This window comes from Zosterops lateralis (genome assembly GCF_965231275.1).
Source record: "Zosterops lateralis genome assembly, chromosome: 2".
NCBI classification, from domain to species: Eukaryota; Metazoa; Chordata; class Aves; order Passeriformes; family Zosteropidae; genus Zosterops; species Zosterops lateralis.
In genome coordinates, this window is record NC_139763.1 from 19,709,175 (window position 1) to 19,736,315 (window position 27,141).

The 27,141-nt window shown below is 40.4% G+C and overlaps 1 protein-coding gene across 4 annotated transcripts in view; it reads right to left on the bottom strand.

Moving 5' to 3' along the window:
* The window catches only part of FRMPD4 (FERM and PDZ domain containing 4), a 345,066-nt gene that overhangs the window by 281,306 nt on the left and 36,619 nt on the right, over positions 1 to 27,141 (bottom strand). For 3 of the 4 annotated variants that reach the window (XM_083854924.1, XM_083854923.1, XM_083854926.1), the window contains exon 1: positions 23,473 to 23,633. The exons of the other annotated variant lie outside the window; for it this stretch is intronic. In XM_083854924.1, the coding sequence (XP_083711050.1) occupies positions 23,473 to 23,513 (41 nt within the window). In that variant the 5' untranslated portion in view covers positions 23,514 to 23,633. Of the gene's footprint in view, positions 1 to 23,472; positions 23,634 to 27,141 lie in introns of those variants that run through there. 4 annotated transcript variants of the gene reach the window in all.

Here is a 27,141-nt window from a genome sequence, read left to right on the forward strand (position 1 = left end):
TGAGGGTAGTTGAACACTGACTCAGGTTGACTCTTGGCCCACAGAGTTTGTGGAGTCTCTATCCTTGGAGATATTCTAAACCCAAGCAGACATTCCCTGAGAAGGGCATTGGACCTGATGGCATCCAGAGGTACCTGCCAGCCTCAACCATTCAGTGATTCTGTATACACTAAGATTAAATGACCATCCTTCTGCGCAATGCCAAATAAGAATGGAAATACAGCATATATACAAACGTCAGCAAACACAAAGATGATTAATTAAGTCTCCATCTTAAAGCTACACTGAAGGAGCAGAGCTAAAATAGCTAGGGCTTCTGCTTATAATTTGTTGGCCCTGACCTCCCTCTCTCTTAAGGTCCCTCTGCTGTTTGATGAAGTGACATTTTGTAAAGGCAATTTCTAGATTCAAAAGAACAATTTAATGAGCCAAGGGGGTGCCAACTTGGCCTCAAAACTGAGGAACGGGTTGATTTTTCTCTCATTCTCTTTAAACACTCATTCTGTTCCTGCGATTTCTCTCCCAAAGACACATTTATTTCTCTCATTTCTTCTGCATGCTGTTTAATCTTTTGCATCCATCAGGAATAACCCTCCCCTGTCATCCCTGTATCCTGAATCACCAGCAAGTGACATTCTTGAAGTAGTAATTTAAGAGTCATTTTAACAATGCAGTCCCTGCTTCTTGCTTCACACTAACATCTATTTTTTGCTCCAAAAATAAAAGGCAATGTCATCCACAACCAAATTAAGACCCTCACTGCAAAGCTGTAATTAGTCTTCTTTCAGGCTTTGCCAACATTTCTTCTTAAAGTGGTAGTAAAAATGTGTACAAACAAGCACATATCACCAGTACTCTGCCTAGGAATGCTTCCAAGGCAAGATCTCACAAGGAAGCTTTGTAAAAGTTGGAACAATTTTTCATAACCTTCGCCGTTCAGGTGATTTATAGCAGCTGGTTTCAGAAGTAGCTACCAGTAAGTACAAATGGGACAAGAACAGGTGTACTCTTTCTAAGGATAAGTGATTTCATTTTTCTTCCCACTGCCCATTTTCCTCTCTCTCCTCATCATTTCCAGTTGCTTTGCTATTTCCTCCTCAGCTCTCCTCCTAACTCGGTCCTTAAGTCCAATTTCTACCTGCTTATAGCTGATGTTGCTGCTAGATATATTTAGGAAGAAAAAAAGAAAAAACTAACAAAAACCCAAGCACTGCAAGATGTGTTTTGAATACTGATCTATATAAACCACATGATTTTCTGCATGCACTTAATTAATGCCTTTCCTATTGTCCTCAGTACTCTTTCCTTGTTGCTCTTTCAGCAAGATCTCCATTGGACTCCTGGCTTTTTCATAACATCAAGCTATTTTCCCGGGCAATTCTGAATTATTTTCAACTAAGTGCTACTAATTGTAAAAAATAAGATTGAGAAGCAAAAAATAGATCCTTAAGACACACGTTCAACTTTCAACTCAGAGCTGGAGAAAACACAAAATTTAAATTTAGAGCACATAAGCTTGGCTGTTCTTCTGTGAAGATGAGAATGAAAATAATGCTGCAGATTCTCAGGAAAACAGTTTGAATAAAACACTAGTGCTGCTTTACATACTGCAAGCAGGACTACAGATAAAAGCTCTTCTTCAAGTTCAAGCTGAACCAGCTGAGGAGAGCAATCCAACTCCTTCCTTCCCTGCAAGAGCCTACCCGATCTGTCTCTGCAAAGGAGATCTATGTGAGATTTACAAAATCTTACCACATCTTTCTGCATCCTCATTCTCCAGAAAATCCCTCCAAGTCTGGTTTCACTGTAGTAATTAAGTAAGAAAAGAATTATTTTTCAAATGGCGTAGAATTATCCAAATCATTTTGACTGGTGGAGGTCAAAGGAAAAGGGCACACAAGTGCTAATTCTGGCACTGATCATAAAGGCCCAACGACCTTGAGCAATTTGGGGCCATACAGGCACCAGGGCCTTCTTCAGCTGCAACTGAAAGACAACATCCAGAAACTATTTAAAAACTTTTTGTTAACTTGCTCCAAGAACACGCGAGCCTGAAAGAACGGTTTTATCAACATATATCATAGTATAAAACCCACGAGTCAGGAACAGCTGAACTTACCTAAGTGCTGATCTTTACAATCCAAGAATCTGCCATTTTTAAAAAAGTGAGGTGATCAAGAGAGGCCCTCAAAACAAACAGGTACAAGGTTGCTGGTGGACAAATGGAGTAAATCGAGACAGGAAAGAGCATGAACACAGTGCCCAGATATAATACTGCCCACTTTTTCCCTGTGCAGGTAGTATATTCCTAGTTTATGGTTTAGTCAGCAGTTTTGTTAGCTTTCAGAACCCTTTCAATTCAACATATATTCAAGCAGAAACAACAAAGGTTCACAGGATTTGCTCCTATATCCAGAACAAACACTTGCATCATCCACATGACCTACTGCTCCTCAGAGAATCCTCGCTTGGATGCCTTAAGACCAGGATGAATGGGTAACTCTCTTCTCTCAGAAAACACTGGAAAGAAAAGGGGGAAGGAGTGTAGAAAATGTACTGTCCCTGTCATGCATCATTCTTATCTTTTGGCTTGAAAAACAACAGGATTTGCCTTTAAAATCCCTCAAGAAGCATTTGGAGCTGCAAGTACATTGTGACCTGATGGGAGCCAAAGCTCACGCTAAAACTGGCAGCTCATTGATGATCCCTTCTAATTCAATGAACCTTGACAGCTATAAATTCTCATAAACAAAACATGCTATTACATAGCTGAAGATAGTAATATGTAAGATAGGTGAGATACTATTTTGAAGGTACCATCATGCTGTACAAACTTGAAAGCTGTCTTCTGGATCTTCTAAGACAAAATCCAAGGACTCGTTCATTGTCAGGTTGGACACAGCTCTGAGCCACCTGTTCTAGTTAAAGATGACCCTGCTCACTGCAGGGGAGTTGGCCTAGATGACTTTTAACAGTCCCTTCCAAACAAAACTAGGACAGAGAGGCTCTGCAGACAGACCTCAACAAATTGACCATCACCAACCATATGAAAGGCAGTGATGGGCATATGACCATATCATAGGCAATCACCAACCAAGTTTAACAAGGGAAAGTGCTGAATTCCACGTCTGGGATAGGGAAACCCTTGTTGTGTGTATATACTAGGAAATGAGAGGCTGGAGAGCAGAGCCATGAAAAGGGACCTGGGGGGTCCTGGTCAATGGAAAGTTGAACGTGAGCAGCACTGAACATGAGCCAGCCAGGATGGCCAACCCTGTGCTGGAGGCATCAGGCCCAGCATCATCAGCTGGGCAAGAAAGGAGATTGTCCTGCTCTGCTCTGAGCTGGGGCAGCTTAATCTTGAGTGTTTGGGGCAGTTTTGGCCATCACAATATTAAAAAAACCCCATCAAGCTATTGGAGACTGTCCAAAGGAGGACCACAAAGATGGTGAAGAGCCTTGAGGAGAAGAGCTCATATGAATATGAAGAGCAGCTGAGGTCACTTGGTCTGCTCAGCCTGGAGAAGAAGATGCTGAGGGGAGACCTCAGTGTGGTCATCAACTTCCTCACTCTTGTGACCAATGACAGGCTTTCAGGGAACAGCATGAAGCTGAGTTGGGGGAGGTTTAAGTTGGACGTCCATCAGGAAAAGGATTTTCACCCCAAGTATGGTTGAGCAATGAAATAGCCTTTTAAAGCCTGACAGAGTTCAAACAACACTCTCAGGTGCATAGTGTGACTGTGCAGGGCAGGATGTTGGATTTGATGATCCTGAATGGTCTCTTCTAATTCAGCATATTCTATGGTTCTATGATAATTCCATTATTCTAAAAAGTGATGCATAGCACAAGCACAGCCAATGTGACAATAATCTGATTTATCACGCTTTTAATTTGTTTGCTAAAGAATGTGAAATTAACCTGTGGCACCAGTGTTTGCTGTCATTAGTTCAGCACTTTCCTGCTATAGGGTTGATCAAATGCTTCCTGACATGTGAACCCCAAAGAGCTTATATGATGAGGACCGTGGGTAAAGGAATCCTGAGGGAGGAGTAGCAGCTCACCATAGATCTTTCATAGTCTCAGTCTTCTGCAAGGAGAAATGGAAAAACAAACAAACAGAAATGGCTTCAATCACCTCCTCATTAATCTCTGATAGAACAACCCAAGTAGACAGGAAGGAGATGATCACACTGTGGGAACACAGCTTTTATAGGGCAGAGCACATATAAATACTCCACAGTCCTAGAAGCTTCTGTGAGTGACAGTAAACAAGCTGTATCAAGAGAGAGGAATTATGCTAGCACTCCTAATTTCCTGGTGCCTTTCTATTTTGTTGTGCAATGTTGGCATGGACTACAGTTCTAAACAGCCATCTTTCCTCACTTAAGAACTAAAATACTTTCAACAAATTCAGTATAATACAGTTTAAGAAACAATTCTCTCAAGAAAAGAGGCATCCTGGAGTCATCTCAAGTCTGCCTTCAGACCACTGTGGTCACTAAATATAAATCATGTCCATTTGGGGTCTAATCCCTAGGAGATTTTAAGAGGCAACATTTCTGTAACAGCTCTTCTAGGGACCACTAACAGCATAACATAACACATCAATACATCTTCTCTAAAAATTTAAAAAGGGAACAAAAATAGTCCTGGAGCTTTCTACATTGATTTCAAAGAGACTTCAGCTAAGTAGCTTCAAAATGACAGTTCTGCTTTAGTCTCCCAGATTAGCTTGTTAAGTCTACGAGCATAACACTGGAAATAGCACATCTAAAGTAATACAGCAAATAGATGCAGACGTGAAATTTGGAGTTCTATCCCAACAATAAACTAAAAAACCAAAACAATGAAAAAAGAAGGAAGAAAAAAAATAATGCAAGAGGCTAATAAGATTGCAGTTTTTTAAAAGTTATTCTTTTCAAAACATCATATATCACACTCCTCAAGCAAATGCAGTCAAAGTCTCAGAAAACACTTAGGAGAAGACCATACTCTTGAAATGTCTCCTAATTTGAGTGGGAAGCAGTTGCACATCTGTCAACAAGTCTTTGCAACCAAAATAGCTATTGCCATCAAGGAGACCAATTTGCAAAATTAAATGAACACCTCCGTCTCCTTACATAGTTGCCATTAGTGATTAGTTTCAATACTACCTTTGCTCATCACACAATGTTTGCAATTATCATTAAAAATAGATAATTTGTAAAAGTGCATATAAATTTATATATATTTGCAAACTAGCAATCCTACATATCAGCACGCCTATAAAAAACCCAAGAAAGACCATAGGAACATGCTATATGACCTACATTAAGATACAACTGCTGTATTTAACAAACTACATTTGAAAAAGCTGTAGAAAGCATGAGTCTCAACTATCCAACATATCTGGTCTGCACAGCAACACATGATATTCTTCTTGATTCATGAAAAGCACCACTGGTCTTACAAACCAAATACACTGGTTAACTTTCAATAGCAAACCACAATTTGCCTTTGCTCATGCCGAAGCACAGATTTTCCTAGTCTTTTCACTTCTTCCATTCGTTTTGGAGCCCACATCAGGCTCATATTTCCCATTCTTTATGCACATGCAGTCTAAAAGAGCAAGGCACTCTGAATTAACTTGTGTGACCTTAGTATTTCTATGGCTTGAGATCTGTCACATGGAGCTAAGTCACATCTTAGAAACAAGGTCTTTATTTGTGCTCCCTCTTCTGGCTTTACGAGCACAAGGCACAACCACAGTAGGGTGACATGGAGACCACCTCAACACAGCCACCACTATCTGCAGTCCCTCCTCCCCAAAAAACAACACAGAGCCACAAAGAAAGCATTCACAACCTGCACACTACCACCTGCTGTGGTGGAACATGCTCCCGAAATAACCCAAATCAGTACTCATGAGAGTGATTTATATTATTTCACTGCTCAACACAAAACAGCAAGTGCGGGACTTCCAAGGACGGCACAAAAATAGCTTCCAGCTAATTTTTAAGCCTATCCTAATGTTAATTTTAGCTTTGGAAAACCATCACGTGTAACAGAACACAGAGTCCAGCACCTTCCGCAAGGAAAAAACCCAGTGACATTAAAGGCTCATATTTGGATATATCCGGCATAAGAGGCTTTCATTTTCAAGCTTAGAACACATTTTAATCATTTATATATTTATTTTCATAATAAAAAAAAGAAATTAGGTTATTTAGCGGTACTGCCTTTGGCATCAATGAAGTCCAGGAAAAGGAAGGGGAGGGGAGGAAAAGCCAACTGCACCACAGCTGACTGTTCCAGCATAATGTTGCACTGCAGTGGAGGTCTATTTTGAGAAAACTATAGCTGCCAGTAGCATAGCCCTCTTAAGTAATTTTGGTAGAAGTTGTCAAAATACATGTTCTTTGGAGTCTTGCTGGATTTGGAATCCTTTATCTGGCCTTATTTTACAACAAAGTGAAAATTTGTGACTATCCTCTAATAAAATATTTGAAGAAATGTTAAATCTGAATGGAAATAGAATAAGTAAAATAATCTACAGTTTTCTCAGGAACATGTGGGGTATATGCTACAAAGTGGGACTAAACAGAGGTAAAGTTGAGTACAGAAGGGAGGAGCATAGTCTAGGTACCTTTATACATAAGAGCAACTTGGGAATGGTTAATGGAATAAGATGGAGAGAATGTGTACAAGCTGCTGACTTTTGGGAGCCCTAAGTCTCATCTCTGTTTTGCATGCCTCTGTTAGAATGAGAGAATAAAACCCTGGATAAGCCCAGGAAAAGGGACTAGAATCAAAGGAGTCCCTTTCCAAGGCAGCTAATTACAACTACGTAACATGTGGAAGTCAGACATTATATTTTTCACCATTCCATTTTCATTCTTGTATTTGTGGCAGAATTCTTTCTTCCTGGAATATCCTAATTCCTGGTAGTCAGGAGCGACAGATGTTGGCTCAGATCTCCAGCCTTCAGAGGGGATATGAAATGCACAAAATCCAAAGAAGGGCAGAAATTCTACAACACCATTGTGCCTAATGATATTTTCTACTAGCTACTGCCAAATGGTTTCTCAGATCTGCTCATCAGGGACATCTGGTATTCTGTATTAGCCAACATGAACTGGTCTGGAACACTGTACAGCTTCAGGAATATGGTGTAAATTTTCATACCTAAGGATGCTTCTTTTTGTGATAACAAAGTTACTTGGATTCTTCTGTAGTTTTTGGAGGTCACCAAAATTTTAGATTATATCACAACATTGCAAATGGTCTCAATAGTTCACCTACATACTTGCCTCAGCAGCTATCAAATCTCATTTGGCATCCAGCCTTTTTAGTTTCTGGAATGATTTGTTCAATGATTCTGCATAGTCTGTGGACAGCTTCAGAAATGGTGCTTATAAACTCTCACAGAAGTTAATGTACATGAAACAAAGAAACAGCAGTTCATTTTTACGTACCAACTAGAAAATGTAGGGACACTCAAGAGTAGGTAGATGATCTCTTGCCCTTCATATTTTTTTATTTATTCTACAGTTCTTGTAGACAAGTGAGCATTTAAGCTACTGAAAAAAAAAAAAAAAAAAAAAAAAAAAAAAAAAAAAAAAAAAAAAACAACCTGGAGAAGTCTAAACATAAATTATCATAATTTAATTTGCCAACAAACACTCATCAGCTGACCAACAGCATATCATCCAGATTCTCATCTCTTTGTTGGCTGTTTATCCTCTCCAAGTGGAAAAATGGTGATAGAATTCAATTTTGTTTGTACCAATATATCCAGACTGCTACATTCAGAATATCCTTCTAAATTACAGTTCATACTAAGAATTAAGTGGTATGTTGTGCAGCCCATGGAAGATGGGTGAGAAGACATTTTTCCCAATGAAGCATAGGAAAGCTTAAGGCTCTTGTTTTCTTTGCAGTAGCAATATGTTACACCAACAAATACAATAGAACATTTTCCAAAATGCTATTCCTCATGACACCTTCTCCGTACTAAGGCCAAATACAGCTGAAATCTGTAGCAAACTGTCCTTTGAACCTTTTTGCCTAATTTCAACAGCTAGAAGTTACATGACACAAGAGTGCAGATTCTAACACATTTTATGCTAAATCGGACGATAACGTTCCAGAAAAATCCAACTCTTGATGGTATTTAAGGCTCGCAAAGAGCACAACTACTGAACAGGCATTCATTTTGGATGCACGCATTGTTTCATAAAACTTCTCCCTCTTAAGTCTGTTTTGTATTTTCTTCTTTTTTTTTTTTAACTGCTCTGGAGATCCAAAGTTTTTTATGAGATAAGGGTAAATATCAAACCCATGCTTCACTTCACCTGAAAAATTAGTTTTGTGTCTCTCTAAAAAAGTCTCCTTTTTTCATCAGTACTCAAATACTCACCAGCATGTGAAAGTTTTTCCTATCCTCCAGCATTTTTTTAAAAACAGTATCTGAAACTATGTGCAATGTTCCAGGTGAATACAGATTGCCTCACCAGATCTTCAAATCTATTCCTCATTACAGTGGAAACTAAGCAATTCTTTAAAATACACTGCCAAGTCCATCCCTTGGATGAACAGAAAACTGTTTTTAGGGCCTGCCATTGAATGCTGATTGGTTTTCTACAAGTAACTCAGGATAATATAAGGGTTTATTTTGCAAAGGGTTAAGTTATAACCCAGTAACATAGATGAAAAGTTACTTCCAAACTACTGACTGAAACAACTACTACTCGAAAGGCTACCTAGCCTAGAGATACTAGACAGTGTTAAAGGAATAAAGTAGGTTTTTATTAAAAAGGCCTATAAAGGATACGGGCAGTACAAGAGTCTGGTTGAGGCTGCACCCAAGATGGATGACGGGTCATGAGTTTTCATATTTTTATAAGTTTTGTTCTATTTACATATTGGGGTTAATTGTCCAATTACAGCTTCAGATTATGAAGTCCCATCCTCCCAAATTGCTCTCCTCAATTCACTGTTGTTTGTACTTTTGGGGCCTGAAGCTGCAATAGTGTCCTTGGTTCTCAGGCTGGAAAAGGACTGTTCTGTCTAACTTAACTGTGAAGAGAACTTGCTAACACTTTATATGAAGTTCACAGTTACATAATAATGCAATTACAGAACCTAGAAAATATGAAAGCTAAACCTTAAGGATCAGACAGACATGTCATACTAAATATTCTCAGCAAAAGCATTTCTCTCAATTTTCTGAACTGTATAAGTAAAAATCAGCAGGAGAAAAAAAAAATAAAAATAAAGGAATCAGGTAAAAGAAAAAAGTCTACCAGTGATGCTTTTGGAGTTCCCATTCAAGAGAGCAGACTACTGGCTAAATCTAGAAGAAAGTGATCTTGACTGCAGGTGATGTACTCTTCTGTCACCACCAAGTGCCACTGCAATCAATCAGAATCACTATAGGAACATGGGGCAGAGGAAAGCAGACAACTTTAAAATCAAAATGTAAAAAGTGCATCTTTAATTTGAGCATGGGCATTTTTAATTATGCACTACAAAGGCATATTTTAGGAAAATTCCATATGGAAATAGCACATCCTTTAGAAAATTCTTAATGTCCAATATCTACCTGGCATAATGAAATGCCAAAGGTGGCCTTAAATTTCAGAAACCAGCTTGATTTTTTTTTTACATTGTCATGTGGAAGTTCAGTATTCATTAGCTCATAGACTACCAGATACCAAACTCCCAGTTCTTTCTAAGAGGAAAAATAAAGAGTAAAAAATTGTCTTTAATTGTTGGGGGTTTGCCCCACCCCACAATCATGAAATAAAAAGAAACACACAACAAAACAGACAATTAGAACTAATGTCTTCTTCTGGAAAAAAAGTTCTCTCCCACGTTTTATCAGGTGACAGTTTAATTCTGTGATCTGATCTTTACATCTAGCCCAGTGACTGGTCCTTACACAGATAAGTTTTCCTTCCAGTTGAATATCAGCCTTCTCATTAAGTATTCGTATGTGTTGATAAATGTTAAAAAATACTAAACAAGTCACCAGGCAGTAAACTGCAGAAATACTTTTCTCAGAGGTGAAATAGTACTTTTTTATTCTACTGTGAAACAACCACAACTTTCAATACAACAGGCCTAAGTTATGAAAGTCTAACTTGAGAATGGAAAGCCATGATCTCTGCCTCCAAAATGTCTGTTCATTTATATAGCAAAGACTCTCAACAGATATTTTACAGGAGCTGTACAGTAAGCTGAGTAGGCATGTGTACACAATGATGCCTTTACAGACCCCTAAATCACCAAACATGCAACTCCTTTGTCATTAATAATAACAGGTTTTCAGCAAATTATTCAAAATGGCTGCTGGACTAAGTTTTCCAGTGTGAAGAACAGATTGTGTCATTTTCCAGTGTAACACAAATTATACATCCCTGCTGAAGAGTCTGCCAAGGCTGGGAACTGTCACATTCAGAAGCACTCCATCAGCACAGGGAAGCAGACCCAAGATATTTATATTTATAAGATATTCAGGTCTCCTTCCCTTACTCAATCTGACAGCAGTAGAGGATGCAGCTCTGTGCTGAGGGTGCTTCATTTGCTGCTCTCAGGTTCATGGGGCTGGTCAGAACTGGCACCTGGGATGGGCAGGTCCTACCAGATGAAATTAGAGCAACAGTTAAGCCTGCAAAGAAAGTTTTGGCTGTGATTCAAGCTGCACTGTTATTTACTGAGCACAGAGATGCTGTACGCAGGGTTATTTGGCCTATGCAGTGTGCACAGTCTGGCTAGAAGGAGAAAAATCCACTGCATTTTAGTTATAAGGTCTGTGCAGCTCAGCTCAGAAAGAAAAAAAAATTATGAAGACAGAATAAAACTATTGCATCTATGTGAGAAACAAAGTAGCCATGCTGTTCTTAGTTAACGTTTGCAAAAGCTACACAAAAACAAGAGTAAAGTTTCCTTATGGTTTCATATAACACTAAACAAACTTTACAGCTTCCTATCACTGTTCACTAAAGGCAGAATCACCATGAATTTGCTGTCTGATGCTCAGAACTGTTCTCCCTTGAACATAAGTACAAATGAAAGCCTAAACCCCCTATTCTCCCAACAGCTTTAAAAGCCATAATACTGAACTAATTATTAAAAAAGATATTTGGATCAAGATGACGGTGTCTTTATTGTGGTCAGGGTGCCCACACACACAGGCCTGTGCTCCTGCCAACAGTGCCAAGCAGTCCAATCACGACAACTGGTGAGTCAGCACTAAATACTCACTGTGAAAGGGGGGGGGGGAACTAGCAAAAGAAAGCTGCTTGAGTTGGAAACTGATTGGAGGGGGATGGGGGAAAGGAACTAAAACAGCAAGCCATACCACAGAAATTGAGAGACAAACTGTTTTCTGCTTACCATCACATTTGTAGAAGAAAAAAAAAAGAATATTTTGAAAACTGAGTAGATTAAATGTCAATTTTTATGATTACACCCTGGTAAACAAATATATACAAATATTACTGGTAACACTTTCTGCAGCTAAAATAAATTTCAGCCATTTTGAAATAACATCCAGTAGAACAGGTATTGTGTCCTCTAATTGGAAAGCTGTTCATTGCAGCACTGAACTATGAACTGTTGGTGGAAAAAATGAAACTAATGCTGCTTTATTTTCTCCTATGAAAGAAACATTTTAAACATTTAACATGAAAACAGAATTTCTCTTTTTAAGAAGCAGCACTTAACATGAGAAAATGGGATGAACTCTGACATTAATGGCTAAAGAGCACTAATGAAAAGGAAACACTTCCAAAAACATACATTTGTCCAGTCATCACAAGGCTAAAGAACACTATGAAGTTTGGATAAGCTTTAGAAAATTCAACAAAAAGCAAATCAACATTCTGTCATTAAAGAAACACAAAGTACTTTTGTAGAGTTGAAGGAGAAGGCTTGCACTGACATATGGAAGAGTGAAATTTGTCCTTTACCCTTTACATAGCAGGCTACTATTAAAATCTATTAAACAGTCATGGCACCAAGTAACACACCCAGATACCATGGACAACTTGAATCCAACAGGACAGCTATGGAAAAAATGGCAGGGGCAAAGAATCTGCCAGCTCTCCACACTGCCACTTCAGAAGACCAGAAGACCCCTGTCTCAACAAGACCTTCACAGGACCTTAATGCCTATCAAAGCCATCAAAAGAGAAGAAAAATAATCAACATTTTTCTTTGAAAGAATACACCTTTGTATCACTAAACAAATACACAATATATTTAGCATCAAAAATTAAAGATATTAGAAGTTTTTTATCCAAACATGTCAACTAAAGAAAAATAGACTTGTATTCTACTGTTCCTAATATTCCAAGGATATTACTTATAAAGTGGTCTTCTGTAAGGCATGCTAACTCTAAGTCATGCAGATGCATGATGTAAGCCACCTAGAAAAAAAAGTGTAAAAGCTACAGTATTTTTAATTGTATGCCCAGAGAGTACTTCTTTTGATATACTATGTATATATATATATTTATGATAAAACACCCAAGCTAAAAGAGCTTTAGTAGTTCTAAATTAATTTTTTTTCTATGGAATCATTTGTTTGTGAGGCCTTTTCAAATTCTCCTTTAGATGCATCCTTCAAGATCCCCATAACCACCACCTTTTTTAGACCACATATTTAATGATGTGATAGAGTTGATGGATAACCATTGCTAAGGGTGAAAGTGATCAATGAGGAAGGAGGCTGATGAAGTGCCATATATGTATAAGGAATGACACAAGATACAGAGGAAGAGAAAAATTGCTGTATGGAAACTCCTCCAAGTTCACTACTGCTGTTGCTAAAAAAGAGAAAGCCACATGGTTCAAACCATAATTAAAAAATCAGGGTACTTATGCACCTATAAAGCTCCCATTTCCAGTTTAAAAATGAAGGGCATTGGAAAAGCAAGCCATTAATACTCTCCAGTTATTTTTCTGTGGTCTCAGAAGTAGCACAGACATGGTATACTTGCTTCTTTAAGATGTTCTTTCCAAGTTCAAAAATAGAGCATTTGAAAGAAACCTTTTATTTCTTCAGACAGCTTCCAGAACCTAGAAAACATGTCCATGGAAAGGATATAACTGCAAACTTGCTGCTAGGAATGAACACATGTTCATTATTTAAAAAAAAAAATAAAAATTAAACAACCTCTCATTTATCCTGGACACTTCACCTTCTACAGGTAATCTGGAAAAATTAATCCCTTGGACAACCACACTCCTCTGCTGCCTAATAAAGCAAAAATATGATTAGAAATCTGCTTTCTAAAACAACAAGAAACCAGTTTCTTTAGACTGAATGTCACGGGAGCAAGGCTGCAGTATCTCAATACATCAAGATGTGCAAGATACACAAAGCTGCATTAGCACACAGAACCTGCACTTGGTTTCCCAAGTGCCCAGCAAAGCCAAGTCAATTGAAGGAAGGAGAACAGGCTTCAAAGGCAGGAAAAGACACGGAGCAAGAGGAACTAGGAAAGATCTAAGGAATTTCAGTGGAGCTAAAGCAGCATCTCCTCTTTCCACACCATCTTTTGCTCTCACGTAGCCTCCCCATTTCTCAGTTCCCAGAGGTACCTGAAGAAAGGTTTCACCTCCATGTTCTCCCACAGCAGCACCCACCACTAAATGGGGTGCAATGTAACAGAGCTCAGCATACACCAGAAGCTCCACTTCCCCTCCTCCCCTTCCACCTTGCTGCCCAAGACTTCAGTCACTTCTGCCAAGCCAGAAATGAAACAAGCCAAAACCAGTTTTCTAGTGGTTTTAGTCCCTGAAGTAGCTCACAGTGATGTGAGACATAAAGGGCTGCAGGGGACAAAATGAGGAAACTGAAAAGCAAAAGAATGTGAAAATCAGATCCCACAGCCTCATCAGGTCTTCTCCCAGCAGATGTTGCATGAGGCTGATCATAATACAGAAGTGCCCTCTCAAAGTGCCTCAGAATACTAGGGCTTTGTCCTAATTCTTCCCCATACCAATTAAAAAAAAAAAAAATTAAAGTCAGATGCTTTCTGGTTTTTATTAAGCCAAAAAGAAACATAAACACATTTCCCAATGACGACAAATTTTGCAGTCGAGTTATCTGCATTCAAAGAGGGGGAAGTCACAGGGCTCACCAGTGAACCAATGCAGGGGTTGAGCTTCACCCTGAGAAAAGGTACCATCCTGGTTATTGGGTCTCTGAGACATAAAATACACAGGGAGTCAAGGACCACCTTGTTATTTCATGTGTTGAGTTAATTCAAACTCAGCTACCAGAAACCCCTTAGAAAAATAAAGACTTTCAAGAAGAAACTCAAGACCTTAGAAAACAAAAAAAAGTTGTTTCTGTTCCAACATTGGAGTGAATTCTTCCCTTTTTTTAAAACAGCAGGTTACAGCACATCTCACCAATTAAGTCAACCAGCAGCTAGTCTTGAACAATTAGTTCAATTCAGTCAGGGCAAATTAGCCCCCATCCAATAGAACATTCATTAAATTTTTTTCTCCAATTTTTCTCTTCCTACTTTTGCCAATCCTCCCCTATTACACACTGTAGCCCAAACTCACCCTGCCTTCAAAGCAGAATAGTCAAGTACATACCATTCCCCATGTGCAGTTTTTCTCTGTCCCCCTCCACTGTGTGCCCTGGCAGAGGAGAGGGCACTCCTTGCAAACATGACAGGTAACGCACAATACATTATGCAAAGCAAAGACCTAGGCAGAGAGCCAACTTCATGAGAAAACTGTCTGCCTCCCCCACTGGGAAAAAAAAATTCTTCAAAGTCAAAAATAAAAGACTCAGTTAACATCATCTGAGGTTTGCAACAAGTCAAAAATAAAAAAACAAGGAAAGCAGATGCCTTTAAATTGCAACTTCCATATGATCCAAAACCTAATGCCAGTAAAAAACCCATGAAATTTGCTAATTTCTACCTGAACACATGTACTACATTTTGACTTATCAGCCACGTTGTACAGTCAAAACAAAACTTGTCTTTTCTATGATAAAGTTGCACAACCTGTTACATGCTGCAGTGTAAATAGACAACCCACCCCTTTCTAGAGTGGGTAAGGCCTTGACAATACAGCCATACAGAACTTTCAATTTTTATTTTGTTTTGTTTTGTTTTGTTTTGTGGGATAAAGGTCTAACATCACAAGCAAGGAAAAATCATAGGATCATGGAATGGGTTGGGTTGGAAAGGACATTGGAGATTATCTAGTTACCCCAAAGCCTGAACTTCAGCCCTGCTGGAACAGGCTCTTCTGTGCAATTGCAATCTCTGCTGTCTCAAGGCTCCTGTCACAGATGCCTCAAGGCTTGTCACAGCCTCATTTAGAGCAAGTCAAAGTCAGTGCCATCATTCAGGCATTCAGGTAATGAAGCATCCTGCCTCTAAAAATCTGCTTAGATATGGAATATTTCCAGATTTTTTTCTCCAGTTCTCTCCTGCTCTATTTCAGTCAAACACAGAGCTCAAGTGAAATAAGGCAGCTCGGACTTGTAACACATGCCTGGCTTGTTTTACATGGCTGGTGCAACTGCTAGTACTCTTGGTAGCATTTACTACTTAGAATAATGGGCATTTTGCTTTTCAAACATATGACTACTGCCAAATCCAGAGGAATATAATCACAAATTCAAGATTAAAAACAAACAGTGAAACTGCAAAATCTATAAGCAAAACCTTACGGGCTGCATAATGCTGGAAAAGTATTTTAAACAAATACATAAGCACTTACATGAGAAAGGCTTGCCGTTTATCTGAACAATTAAAACTCAATCATGCACAAACCTTAATGAAAACCTTCACTCTAAATAGGGTACAATCAGTACTGCAAAGTTTTACATATAGTGATTTTAGATCTTCCTAAACAAAGTTAGTTTCAAAAATTGTCTTTTCTCTCCCTCTCCCAAAAACAAACAGAAAGGACATAGGCAGAAATAAATTCTAAAGAATAGAAGGGAGACTTTTTTGGTCTTTTTGATTGTTAATGTAATTGTTAATTTCATCAATCCACACACACACACCTTTTTGTTTTGATTGTCTATAGATATAAAGAAGTCATAATACCTTGCAATATCCCAAGTCTCTTTCCCTTAAAGTTTCAAAAATCTCAGCAAAATCCAAAAATAAACTCTATCAAGAGCCAGATCATAAGAAGATTCATTCTCAACATTCAACTCTAGCATAGAAATATTCCTTCTTAGTCTTTACCGCCTTCTTTCTATTGTCTGTATAAATTATACATTTTACCAGTAGTTCTCAAAATCTTGCAAGATACCCATCTATTTTGCAGAGCCTTATCTCCCCACATCCCCATAAAACTGATACCTGGCAAGTTCACTCACTAACTTTATTATAATTAAAAATGTTGATTATTAAAACTAATGGAAAGTAATTTCTCAGTTTGTAGCCAATAATCAGCCTATTAAAGGCAGTTTCTGTACATTGGTAGAACCTTCTACAACACCAGGTCCTAATTTAGGTAAGAGAGACTTGAGTCCTGGAGTACATTACATCTCTAGTTGCAATGTACTTTCACAGGTTTAGATTTTAAGCAGTGTGGATTTCACTAGGATTTGAAATGCAATTACTTACTGAAATTTATACTACTGGCACTGTTATTTGCTTCATTTCCAGTCAATGGAATAATTATCAGAAACAGAGTCTCGCTGATTATTTTAAAGGTCTTTAAACATACCTTCAATAAATGTGCAGCCTTTTCACTTCACAGATTTCTTCAAGGGACGTCACAAAACTAATCACTTTACGCATGATTATAAAAAGCAGCTTTAAACGCAGTTTGGCACTATCAGAAGTCAATTCCTGTTCAAGCATATACCTATAGTGTTTAGACACTGATACTTTATCAGCACCAAAAGTTTCCATAACGTGGATCCAAATAGGTTATACGCAAACAGTCATGAAAATGAGTAATTTACGTACTTGGATGGTCTTCCCTGATTTTATAGAGCTATTTGTGCATGACACAGTGGGACTGGAATCCAGAATCACCTTTTCTTTCCTCACATTTGATTTTTTGTATTATTTGTCTAAAGCAGTTAGAGATCCCAGATGATGGTTCATTTTATAAGGAGTGGTAGCTCCTACATGACTTTAGTCAATTCTTTATCCCATCAGTCAGATGCTGGGTTGTGACAGATCTGACATAACTGCTTGGAAATGCTTTCAAGAGCAGTAAAATACCCCTTCTGTGCCACAATATGAGTGGAGCTGAGACCATGTATTATCCTCTTATTTCAGGTCATGGTTTGTATTCCCTATGAACAGTTTGGTACACTTCCATAATGATCTAGAATGCTGCAAAATATGGAAACATATCCTCATTTTTTTGTTCCTGCTATGGTGAGAATTTGTTTCAATTTAACTGAAATTTCCCACATGAATCTGTCAGGCTGAAAAGCAGGCTTCTCATAAACAAACAAACCAACCAAATCACACCATGAACAAGAAAACATCCTCCCCCCCTCAAAAAACTAAACTGTAAAACACCTCAGTCTTATCCTGATACTAGTGAAACAGAGGCAAAAATCCACAAAAAAAAAACCCTCCTCTGTCTTCTCACACCATATAAAAATTTTTACAGAATGACTTAAACATGCACACACAAGAGTATTGGCTACAATTATAAGACAAACTATCCCAAGATTCTTGATTCGGCCATGTCACCAACAGGTTTACATTACAGATTGGAGTCCTCCAAAATAAACCAAAAGCAAACAGGAAGAACATCTACCTAGAAATAAAAGCATTATATTGAACATTCACATTTTGATTTTTCTTACATCAAAGCATCAATTCTCAAAGTTTTCATTCCATCTTCTTCATTAATTAGTAGAAGAGGAAAAAGAATTTCTTGGAGTTATCTTTTTTTTTTTTTTTTTTTGCTTTCTCAAAAATTTCTGGAGACAATGTTGCTTCTGGTATAGAGAACATACCTATTTAGCAGAGTTGCATCATCATTCACTGGCCACTTGACAAGTTTACAGCAGTTCATAATGTAAGGAGTTGTTTTAATGAATCTCTAAACTGCTGAAGTCACTATGACATACAACATTACTAACATCACAAACATTAAAGCATATGTCTCTATTACATGTGTCAGCTAACAAAACAAAAGAGACAAATAATAAAATATAAGGTAAAGCTTCTATATTAATGTGACTAGGCAAATGTGCCACTAAATGTAATGCAGTCCTCAAGGAAAAAGGCTGAAATGAATTATTGGTTATTTGAATTATCATTCAGTATAATAAAATCCTTTCTGGAATTAAATTACCTCCTTTGAACATAAAAAGGATAATCATAGGCTTTCTTACTGAGTCTTTCGTAAATACTGAAAATAACTTACAAACTATGATATTGTCATTTCAAAGACTACTCATAAAAATCCAAAAATCATACGCAAAACAGCATTAATCACACTTTCAATTGTCTCTCCATTAAGGTAGGGGTTTTTTTAAACTTCACAGGAAAATAAAAACTTGGCAAGGAAAGTCACAGACAAAAAAAGGTGCTATTCTGATAAAGACATAGAAGCATCCCAAAATCTTCTTCAATTAATTAAAAACAAAACAAAACAAAAAATCACAAGCAACAGACAGGCTAATTTTAGAATTTTAAATCTAAACCCATACATCTGCTTGGCCACATAAAAACAACTAAACCATGAAGTCAAGCAACCCGATTCTCCCAAAAAAAACCCAAACAAACAAAAACACAACAGAGTTTAGTACTCAGAAGATACAGGCCCAGCTTCTAGACTGCTACACTTTAAGACAGATCTAGAAGAGAACCTTTCACATCGGCCTGGTAGGACATCTAAAGACAGTATCTGGAGAGAACAAAACTGAGCACAGGACGATAAAGGCTGGAAAGAGAGAGAACAAATGCAAGACTCCACATCAGTTTAGGCTTCTGTCACTTTTATAAGCAGCAAGAACCCAAAATTCCAAACATCTGTGCAGGTACCAAGTCAGTCTACCTGACTAGAGATGGCCAGCTATGGAAAGATAAACACAAAAGATAAGAACATGAGATTTATCCACCCCAATGAAAAAGGACTTAGCAAGAAGTTCCTTCTCAGTTAGAAACCGAGCCTCAGGCTTAGCATAATCACGGCAAAAAACCATATTTGACTGTTCTCTGAAAAGAAGAGCTTCCAGGGTTAAGGGATTTTTTTTTTTTATTGTCATTCCAAGGGCCTGGCTAGCAAGGATATGGCTATTTACATCCCATTTTAATGGAATAAATTAAAACTCAAGGATAATGGATAGGAATGCTAAGCTTGAGCAGAAAAGTAAAGATCTGGGTAAGATAAATTTACCTATCCCATACAACAAACTGGTATCGTTGTTAAGGGCAGGTCCAAATCTTCTTGGTTTCCTCCTGTTTGTTATATGGGGTTAATTCTCCATTAATTCTACTTTTAACGGCTACAATGAGGTCTAGACTTTTACTCTCTTACCCCATACTGCAGGCCTGTTTCTTGGAGACTTTCTTTCTGATGACAAATTACTCCATGCGCTCAGAACTTCTTCCACAAATGTAAGTGTGTGACAGAGATGTCCACCCTACCCTCAGCAGTATTGCCACAGCTTAGAACCTGACAGCCACTCATGCAGTCATGTCATTTTCTCCCTAGTGCTATCTGGCAAAGCTACAAATAGGGACACAGGAGCTTTGTATCCCAACTCTGGAGGGTCACTACCTCACTCAGACACATTCAGGTGATATCCAGACAAGCACCTTTCCATATCAAAGGTTTTACTTCCTGCTGTGAAAGCTCTGAAATAGAAGTGACCTCAACAGATATCACAAAAACAGTCATTCACTATTAAAAAAATCCAACTAAAAATATATTCTATGAATACAGGCTTAAATTCTTGATAACTTCCTTCACTATTCTGACTTATTGTTTCACAGTTAACCTGTCCAGTACTGACTACAAACTTGACACTGTGCTCTTTTGTCCAATTTACCTTGATCTGAAAACAGTTTCATGTTCAGAACAGCAGCACCATCCTTTCTCCACTGCATATACCTATGCTCAAGAATCACCACTCCTACTCTTTCTCCAAGCAGCTGCTAAAAAGCAACTGAAAGAGAATACCAGGCAAGACAGATTTCTGAACCAACCTCAGCTGTCAGCTATGTACCTTACCTACAGCACTAATCCTCCATCCCAAATTACAGATGCTGCCACACCATACATGCTTATGCTGCACACACTACAGAAATATTCACCTGCCTTGTACAGCTCCACATCAGAGCACTGATCCATTAAACAAGTCTTGTCAATCATTCTCTACACTTGGAAATCCATTACAATAAAAAGTGATTGTTTGTTCGTGGTTTTTCCTCCAGAGAATGACACCATAGGATTTATACCAAAACATTTCCTCCAGACCACTACCAGATTGGTGAATTTCCAAAGTGAGATGGGGGAGAGGCTATGTCAGGGCAAGTGTGACCACTAGTTCCACACAGTATTTTTGTTTTGGGTATCTGATGGCTATCTCCAAACTTTCAGAAAAGTTTGGAGATGGGTATCTCCAAACAAACAGAAACTTAATCCTGTAGCATCTGTGTGTTTATTCATAGTACACAATGGGACAGACCTACTAAGTCAAGGAAAGGACAAGATTACCAGGGACTATATTTGTCATAAAACCAGTTTGACATTCTCTCTCATTTCTGCACATTACCCTTTTCCAGATTATGCCCATATTTTCCCCTTACCCTGCAAGTATGTACAATTGTTGAAGTCATTGTAGAAACAGAGTCTCTAAAAGACCCTAAACACAAAGGTATCACATAAAAAACCCACGTAAGTAATTAAAATATAAAAAATTATATATGTGATGCAATTTTTTTATCCAGTTGTGACCTTCTAGAACTTTAAACCTCATCTTAAGCTTATTCCAGATTTAAAAAAATTATATGTTAATTGATTGAGACAAACTTTAAATTCTTACCAGATCCATTAAAATCACATCATGACTTTAAGAAGCATCCCTTGCAGTAGTCATGTATCACAGAGCTTAGGTGTGCCACTGCCTGCAGAATCAAGGCTGCAGACTAAAAGTGTAATAAAAGACTTGCAACTTAAAATGAGGAGAACTGAATGCACAACAAAATAAAATTTAAAAGAAGTTCAGCACCAGCCACGTTCAAAACAACTTTCTATAGGTAATCTGCCTGTAAGATCACACTCTCAGTTAAATATTCTCTTCAGAAAGGCCTTCCTTCTAACAGCAAACAACTGGTATTTTTGGGCAAACTAGTTTTCCAACCCAAAGGCACAAAGGGACTAAAAATGGGGTTTACACTGGAACCTGTCTTCTTCATGAAGCTCTCATAAAATTGGAATAGATACCTGGCTGTAACCTAGGAAACAGCAAGTAAAGTCAAGTCCTGTGTAAACTATTATGTCTTTTAACAACCAGAAAATTAGAAATAAAAAGTCTAGCTCAGTACAGAAATAATTTACTGCAATCTACCAGATAAACACAGCCCCTAAGTATTTCACATCCTTAAATGAAGCAAAGGCAGATACAAGCTTTGAAAGTTGCAATTTCATTTCAGAAGGAACCTTCAGGTTCTTCTGAAGGATTTCTATGATTTGTCTTTACTTAAATACAAATCTTAGCTCTGTCTTCAAGTATGCAGAAAGCTACAGATTTTGTACACACCAAGAAAGACCCAAGCTTACAATATATATATCTAAAAACTGCCATGCACCTGACATTATAAAAATTTTGAAAGACACATCCCTTTCTCTTCCTTTGATTCTAGACCAAGTGTGATGTGAAGACCTGGGAGATTTTCTAAAACACCATTTCCCAAAAAAATAGAGAAGGTCACACAATTCAGTTACCTGGAAATAAATACCATAGTACATGACCTATTCCTTATCTATGTGAGCATATTTTCCCTCTCCTCAAAGTTTCTGCTGTAGTTGCTGCTGCTGCAGCTCTAGCGGTATCAGGCGGTAACACCACCCAAGGCAAGCCGAGGGGGCTGCTTGTATTGTCACTGTCACATGGTATAAAATTGCTGTGAGCAGGATGAGACAATGATGTGCCTGAATGACAGCAGCTGTTCTGTGCTGGCATGCCACAAGCAGAGCTGTAATCACAGCCAGGTGCAATGGTGGGAATTTTGGGGGATAAAGGCAGTGCCTGCACCTGTGGCACTCTTAACTTTCAGCCATGGAATATTTGTTCTTTACAAACCATCTGTTATTTTGACAAGCTCCCTATCTGACCATCATTGGAGCAAGCCACCTTTTTTATTTCCTTAACAAGGCCTTTCTTCCTTTTGTACAACATCCAATTTCTGCCTCATATGTGGCTCATAAACAGACAAGGATATGGTAACTATGGTGTAGGAACCAGTGAATCATAAGAATTTGAAACACTCCTAGTTACAGTGATCAAAGCTAAATCCTTTAGGAAGATTATCCACACCAGAGCCCTGGAAAAAAAAAATATTGTGACTCGAGTACTTTCATACTGCATCTTTGAGATAAAGCACAATCCCCTGTGTAACTGCGAAGGGCTACCTGCGGTTACGTTTAACTACGGTGGGAACACTGTAACAGGGGCTGCTCTTGATCTATCGATGCAGCTCCAGGCCTGGCAAACAGCTGCGAACGCAACAGTCCACAGGCTGAGACCACAACTCTGAGGCCATTCGAGAGAAGGTTTATTCGGAAAACAAAGAAATAGACAAAAATGATACAAATCAACCACACGTTTGAGCACCGAGAAGTAGGAGCCTTACGAGCCAGGGATAAGAGACGCCAAATCCACTCGCGCCCCTGCGCCCATCACCGGGAGAAAAGGTGGAGGGGCAGCGCTCACCAGCGATGCGAGTGGCGACGATTTCAGCACTTCTCCAGGAGCAGGGCTCGGGGGAGCCGGTGTGCCCGGGGGCGCGCACCCGGGGCCGGAGGGGCAGGGCTGGAGCCTCCCCGGCCCGGCCAGGCGCTGCCGGCCCCGGGAACTCCGGCAGAGCTCCGATACCCGCACCGCGGCCACCACCCCCGGCACCCACACACCCCCCAAACACCCACACCGCGCCCGGCTCCGGCTCCTGTCGTCGCTTGGGCATTTTCAGGAGCACTCTGGCCGCCCATTCCGGCCGGCGTCTCAAGGAGGGCACAGCTCTCGCCCAACTGCGGCCGCAGTTCATTGTCCCTTCGCAGGGGAGGGGGGCACGACCCATCCCGCGCAGGGACATGGGCACGGGCCGGGCAGATGCCCGGGCGGGGACAGGGAGCCCCCAGCGCCCCACCCCGCCACCGAGACCCTCGCCCCGCTGCCAGAGAAGTTGGGAGCGGCGCGGGCAGCCCCCATCCCTCCCCGCCCCCGCAGGACACGGCAGCGCCCGCAGCCGCGGGACGCCCGCGGGTCGCGGAGCAGCAGCGCCAAACACCTACCCGGAGAGCTTCCCAATCTTCACAAAGCTAAACACATCCATCCATGCGGCCGGCTCGCTCTGCCCGTCACACTCGCTCACTCCAGCAGCAGCGGCGGCGGCGGCGGCGGCAGCAGCTCCATGTCGGGAGAAGGTTGCGTCCAGCGGCAGCAACAGCCCTTGCAAAAAAGCAGGAGCCGGCGGAGACAGCGGCTGCTACCCCCCTCCGGCGGGGAGCTGGGCGTGCAGCATCTCGCAGGACCGGCGCTCATCTGCGCGCAGCCCTCCCCCTCCGCTCCCCCGCCCGCCCCGCTCCGCTCCGCTCCGCTCCGCTCCGCTCCGCTCCCCGCCTGCCGGGCGCTCTCCCGGGCGCTCTCCGGGTGAGTCCGGAGCGGAGCGGGGCCGGGGCCGCCCGGCGGGAGCGCTGCCCGCAGCCCGCGCTCCGGGAGCCCGCGGCGGAGGCGCAGCCGCCCCTCTGCAGTGCCCCGAGGAGGGAGGCGCGGGGGGCCGAGGAGGGCGCAGGGCGTACGGGGCTGGTTTCTGCTCTCGCTCCGGTGTGGCCGCTCCGTTCCGCGGGGCCAGCGGCGGGCGGGGGGCGCCGATCGCCCGCTCCAGCCTGAGGCGGCGCTGCGGCCGCCGGGCCGAGCCCAGAGCTGCCCCCGGGGCCTCCCGGAGCCGGGGATGGAGGGCAGGGCTCGGGGTGTGAGGGGCACGGCTGCGGTTCCCCGGGGCAGGGGCCGGAACGCTGAGCGGGAGCGGAAGGGGGGCCCTGGTAAGCAGGAGGCGACACCAGCCCAGTCCGGGAGCAGCGCCCTGGGCCTTGCAAAGCAAAAACTTGGCAAAACCGAGAGCCGTCTTTGCTTCGATGGTCACAGTGCTCCATGCAGACCCCAGGGTGGGGAAGGGCCTTTGGCTTTCAGCTTTGGCGCTGAGTGCTGGTCAGTGGTGGAGTGAGGACAGGCACTGAAATCCACCGCCTGGCTTCGGGCACCATCCTGGGACCTCTCTGTACAGGCCAGGAAAGAGCCCTGAACGGAGTCCTCCTTGTGAAAGGAGCATGACAAGGCCGGTTTGTAGCAACGTAATTAAAGTCAAGCATTCTTCATACCACGTCTTGTGGAGAAGTGATAAGTCCAGGGCTCCTGACACAAGAACAATACAGATGCATTGCCTTACGTCCTGCATCAGGCTTTAAATGAGGCACTGGGGTTTAGGTCTCCATGAGTTTCCTTTGAGTGAGCAGAACAGGAAGGCAGGTGAAATTAAAATTTGTCTCCACACAATCTCTGCTCTGTAATACAGTAATTCTCTATTTGGGAATGGATTTTCTTCACTTAAGTGTTTTCATTTGTGTGTTTTCTGGATAGATTGATACATCCTTTACTTAGTGCCTTCATAGAGTTTCAGTCTCTTCTGCAGGCTTGCACCTGCACTCTCCCACCAAGCAAGAACTTGAAAAATTACAGTAGAGCTCAACACATACACTCCTGCAGCCAGATTAAAACAATGCACTTTTTTAATATTACAGCTTAGATTGATAAGAGAACAAAAAGAACAGGCCGTACTAACACTCAGATGAATTGGATTTCAAACTATTCTTTAAAACAATAGTAACAAAGAATGATTGATTATCTATTTATATTGGGAGGACATTGAGCTGCCAGCTAAAATGCTGGCCTAGTATGGATGTTAATGGCTTGGGCATATTCTGAAACACCATATGAAATATTTTGTCCTAGTGCATCAAAATATTTATCTGGTACTTATGTGTACTCTGTTTGTTTATTGTTATACTGGATTTTTTTTAAAACTGCGGAACCTGTGCCTGTCATTCATGCTGCTCTATTGATTGGTAAAAGCTACAAAGATAACACAGTTTCAGCTGGTTAGAAACTGATTTATTTATAAATCTGTCATTATTTATTTATAGACTGAGTAGATAGGCCAAGAACCTACAAAGCTAACTGAAGCTGATGAAATGATACACCATATATAAAATTAAGCACATATGTTCTGTATCAAACAAGGTTCTCGTCTTGAGCACTTCGTGCTCCAAGGCTTCTCACATAAAGGTGCCTTAAAGCATTGTGGTGAATGCCCGAGAAATGAAGAAATTCTAAGGGGTCCCTGGAATTTCTGTGCTTTCAGGGTCTTTCAGTGGAAAGGCAAATGTGATCCTGGCATGTACTGGCTGAAGAGTAGAGATATATAAAAAAGCAGAAAGCATAAGATCTGATCAGAAATGCCATACTCGGCTTATTCAAAAAGTACATTTATGAAAACTGAGAGCAGGTGCAGAAGTATTAAAGGTAACAAACAGTCAGTCTTATGAAAAGAAAGAGTTTTGCCTAGCAAAACAAAGACTAAGACGTAAAAAGATAGTTGTTTATAAATATCAGTATGGTAAACATAGGATGTGTACCCAAAATTATAGGTCCTTATGAAATTTGAAATGAAGCTGAAATTACCTCCTCTTTCTTTTGGCTTTCTAAAGAGTTACATGTCATATTGCTGTGTTTATAGTTACTTTCATATTTTTGTTTTCCTAGGCAGAAGCTATTGCAACATTGCAAATTTTTCAGAATGCTTGTGGAGATACTCTTGGACTAGCCTACATGCTGGAGATCCATTAATAGCACTATCACAGGACTCTTACGCCCAGATATAAAACATGAAAAGATAACCTGGGCAAATGTCCTTCTTACTGTGCTAAATGCTAATGACCTTTTGGAGCTCTGCAATGTGGGAATCACACATGGGGAAGGAGGCTGGGGTATGAGAGTGAACTTTGGTTCATGGTTCTTTGGCTTCTGCTGTCATAGCAACTGGATACAAAACTGTCAGTCTCATAGTAAAAGATTAAAATTTGCCTACCCAAAGAAGCGAAGTGGTGGGCGTTGTTCTGTTTCAAGAGTGAGTGTTGATATGTGTAGTTTGGACTGGCTTTGAAGCCATCAACTGTACATTGAAATAATATTTTGGTATTTTATCTTCATTTGCAGGAATATCAATTAGACTGTGTCATGACTGCACTCTTGCACATACATTCATACCTTTCAGTTACTATGGGATTCTTCTCAATAACTACCAAAGTTCAAGATCCAGCCTCAGCTAGTTATACCCTACCCCTCTGGTGCACAGGTCCCTGTCACTCCAAACCATCTCTTTCTAGGAAAAGTGACATACTGCCTTTTGCAGGTGCTTTATTTTCTTTGTTAGCTCCAGTGAGAGGAAGCACAGATGCCTATCTTTGACTAGAGGACTGTCTTCCAGATGACTAAAGTGAGGTGAAGCAAAACCCATTTGAATGTGACAAAGGTACCTGTAAACACTGAATGAGAACAGACAGCCAGAGACAGCAAACCAACATGTACTCACTATCTCAGCAACAAATAATAATTGAACATGAACATTCCTAATCTTAAAGCAAGAATCTGACATCCCTTCCTGTCTGAATTCTTACCCAGCTTTTTACTTTTTTTTTTTTTTTTAGAATAGCATAGTAAATATATCTTTTTGACGATGTTTTGTTACCATGTACTATTGCCTTTTTATTTTCCCTGGCCAGACTAATGAAATTAGGATACTTAATACTAATGCTTTGTATAATCATAGATACCCTTGTGTAGACTGTGGGCCAGTAAAAGCCTTAACTTCATATGGTATGGCAGTTTCATAGGCATTTTTAGAA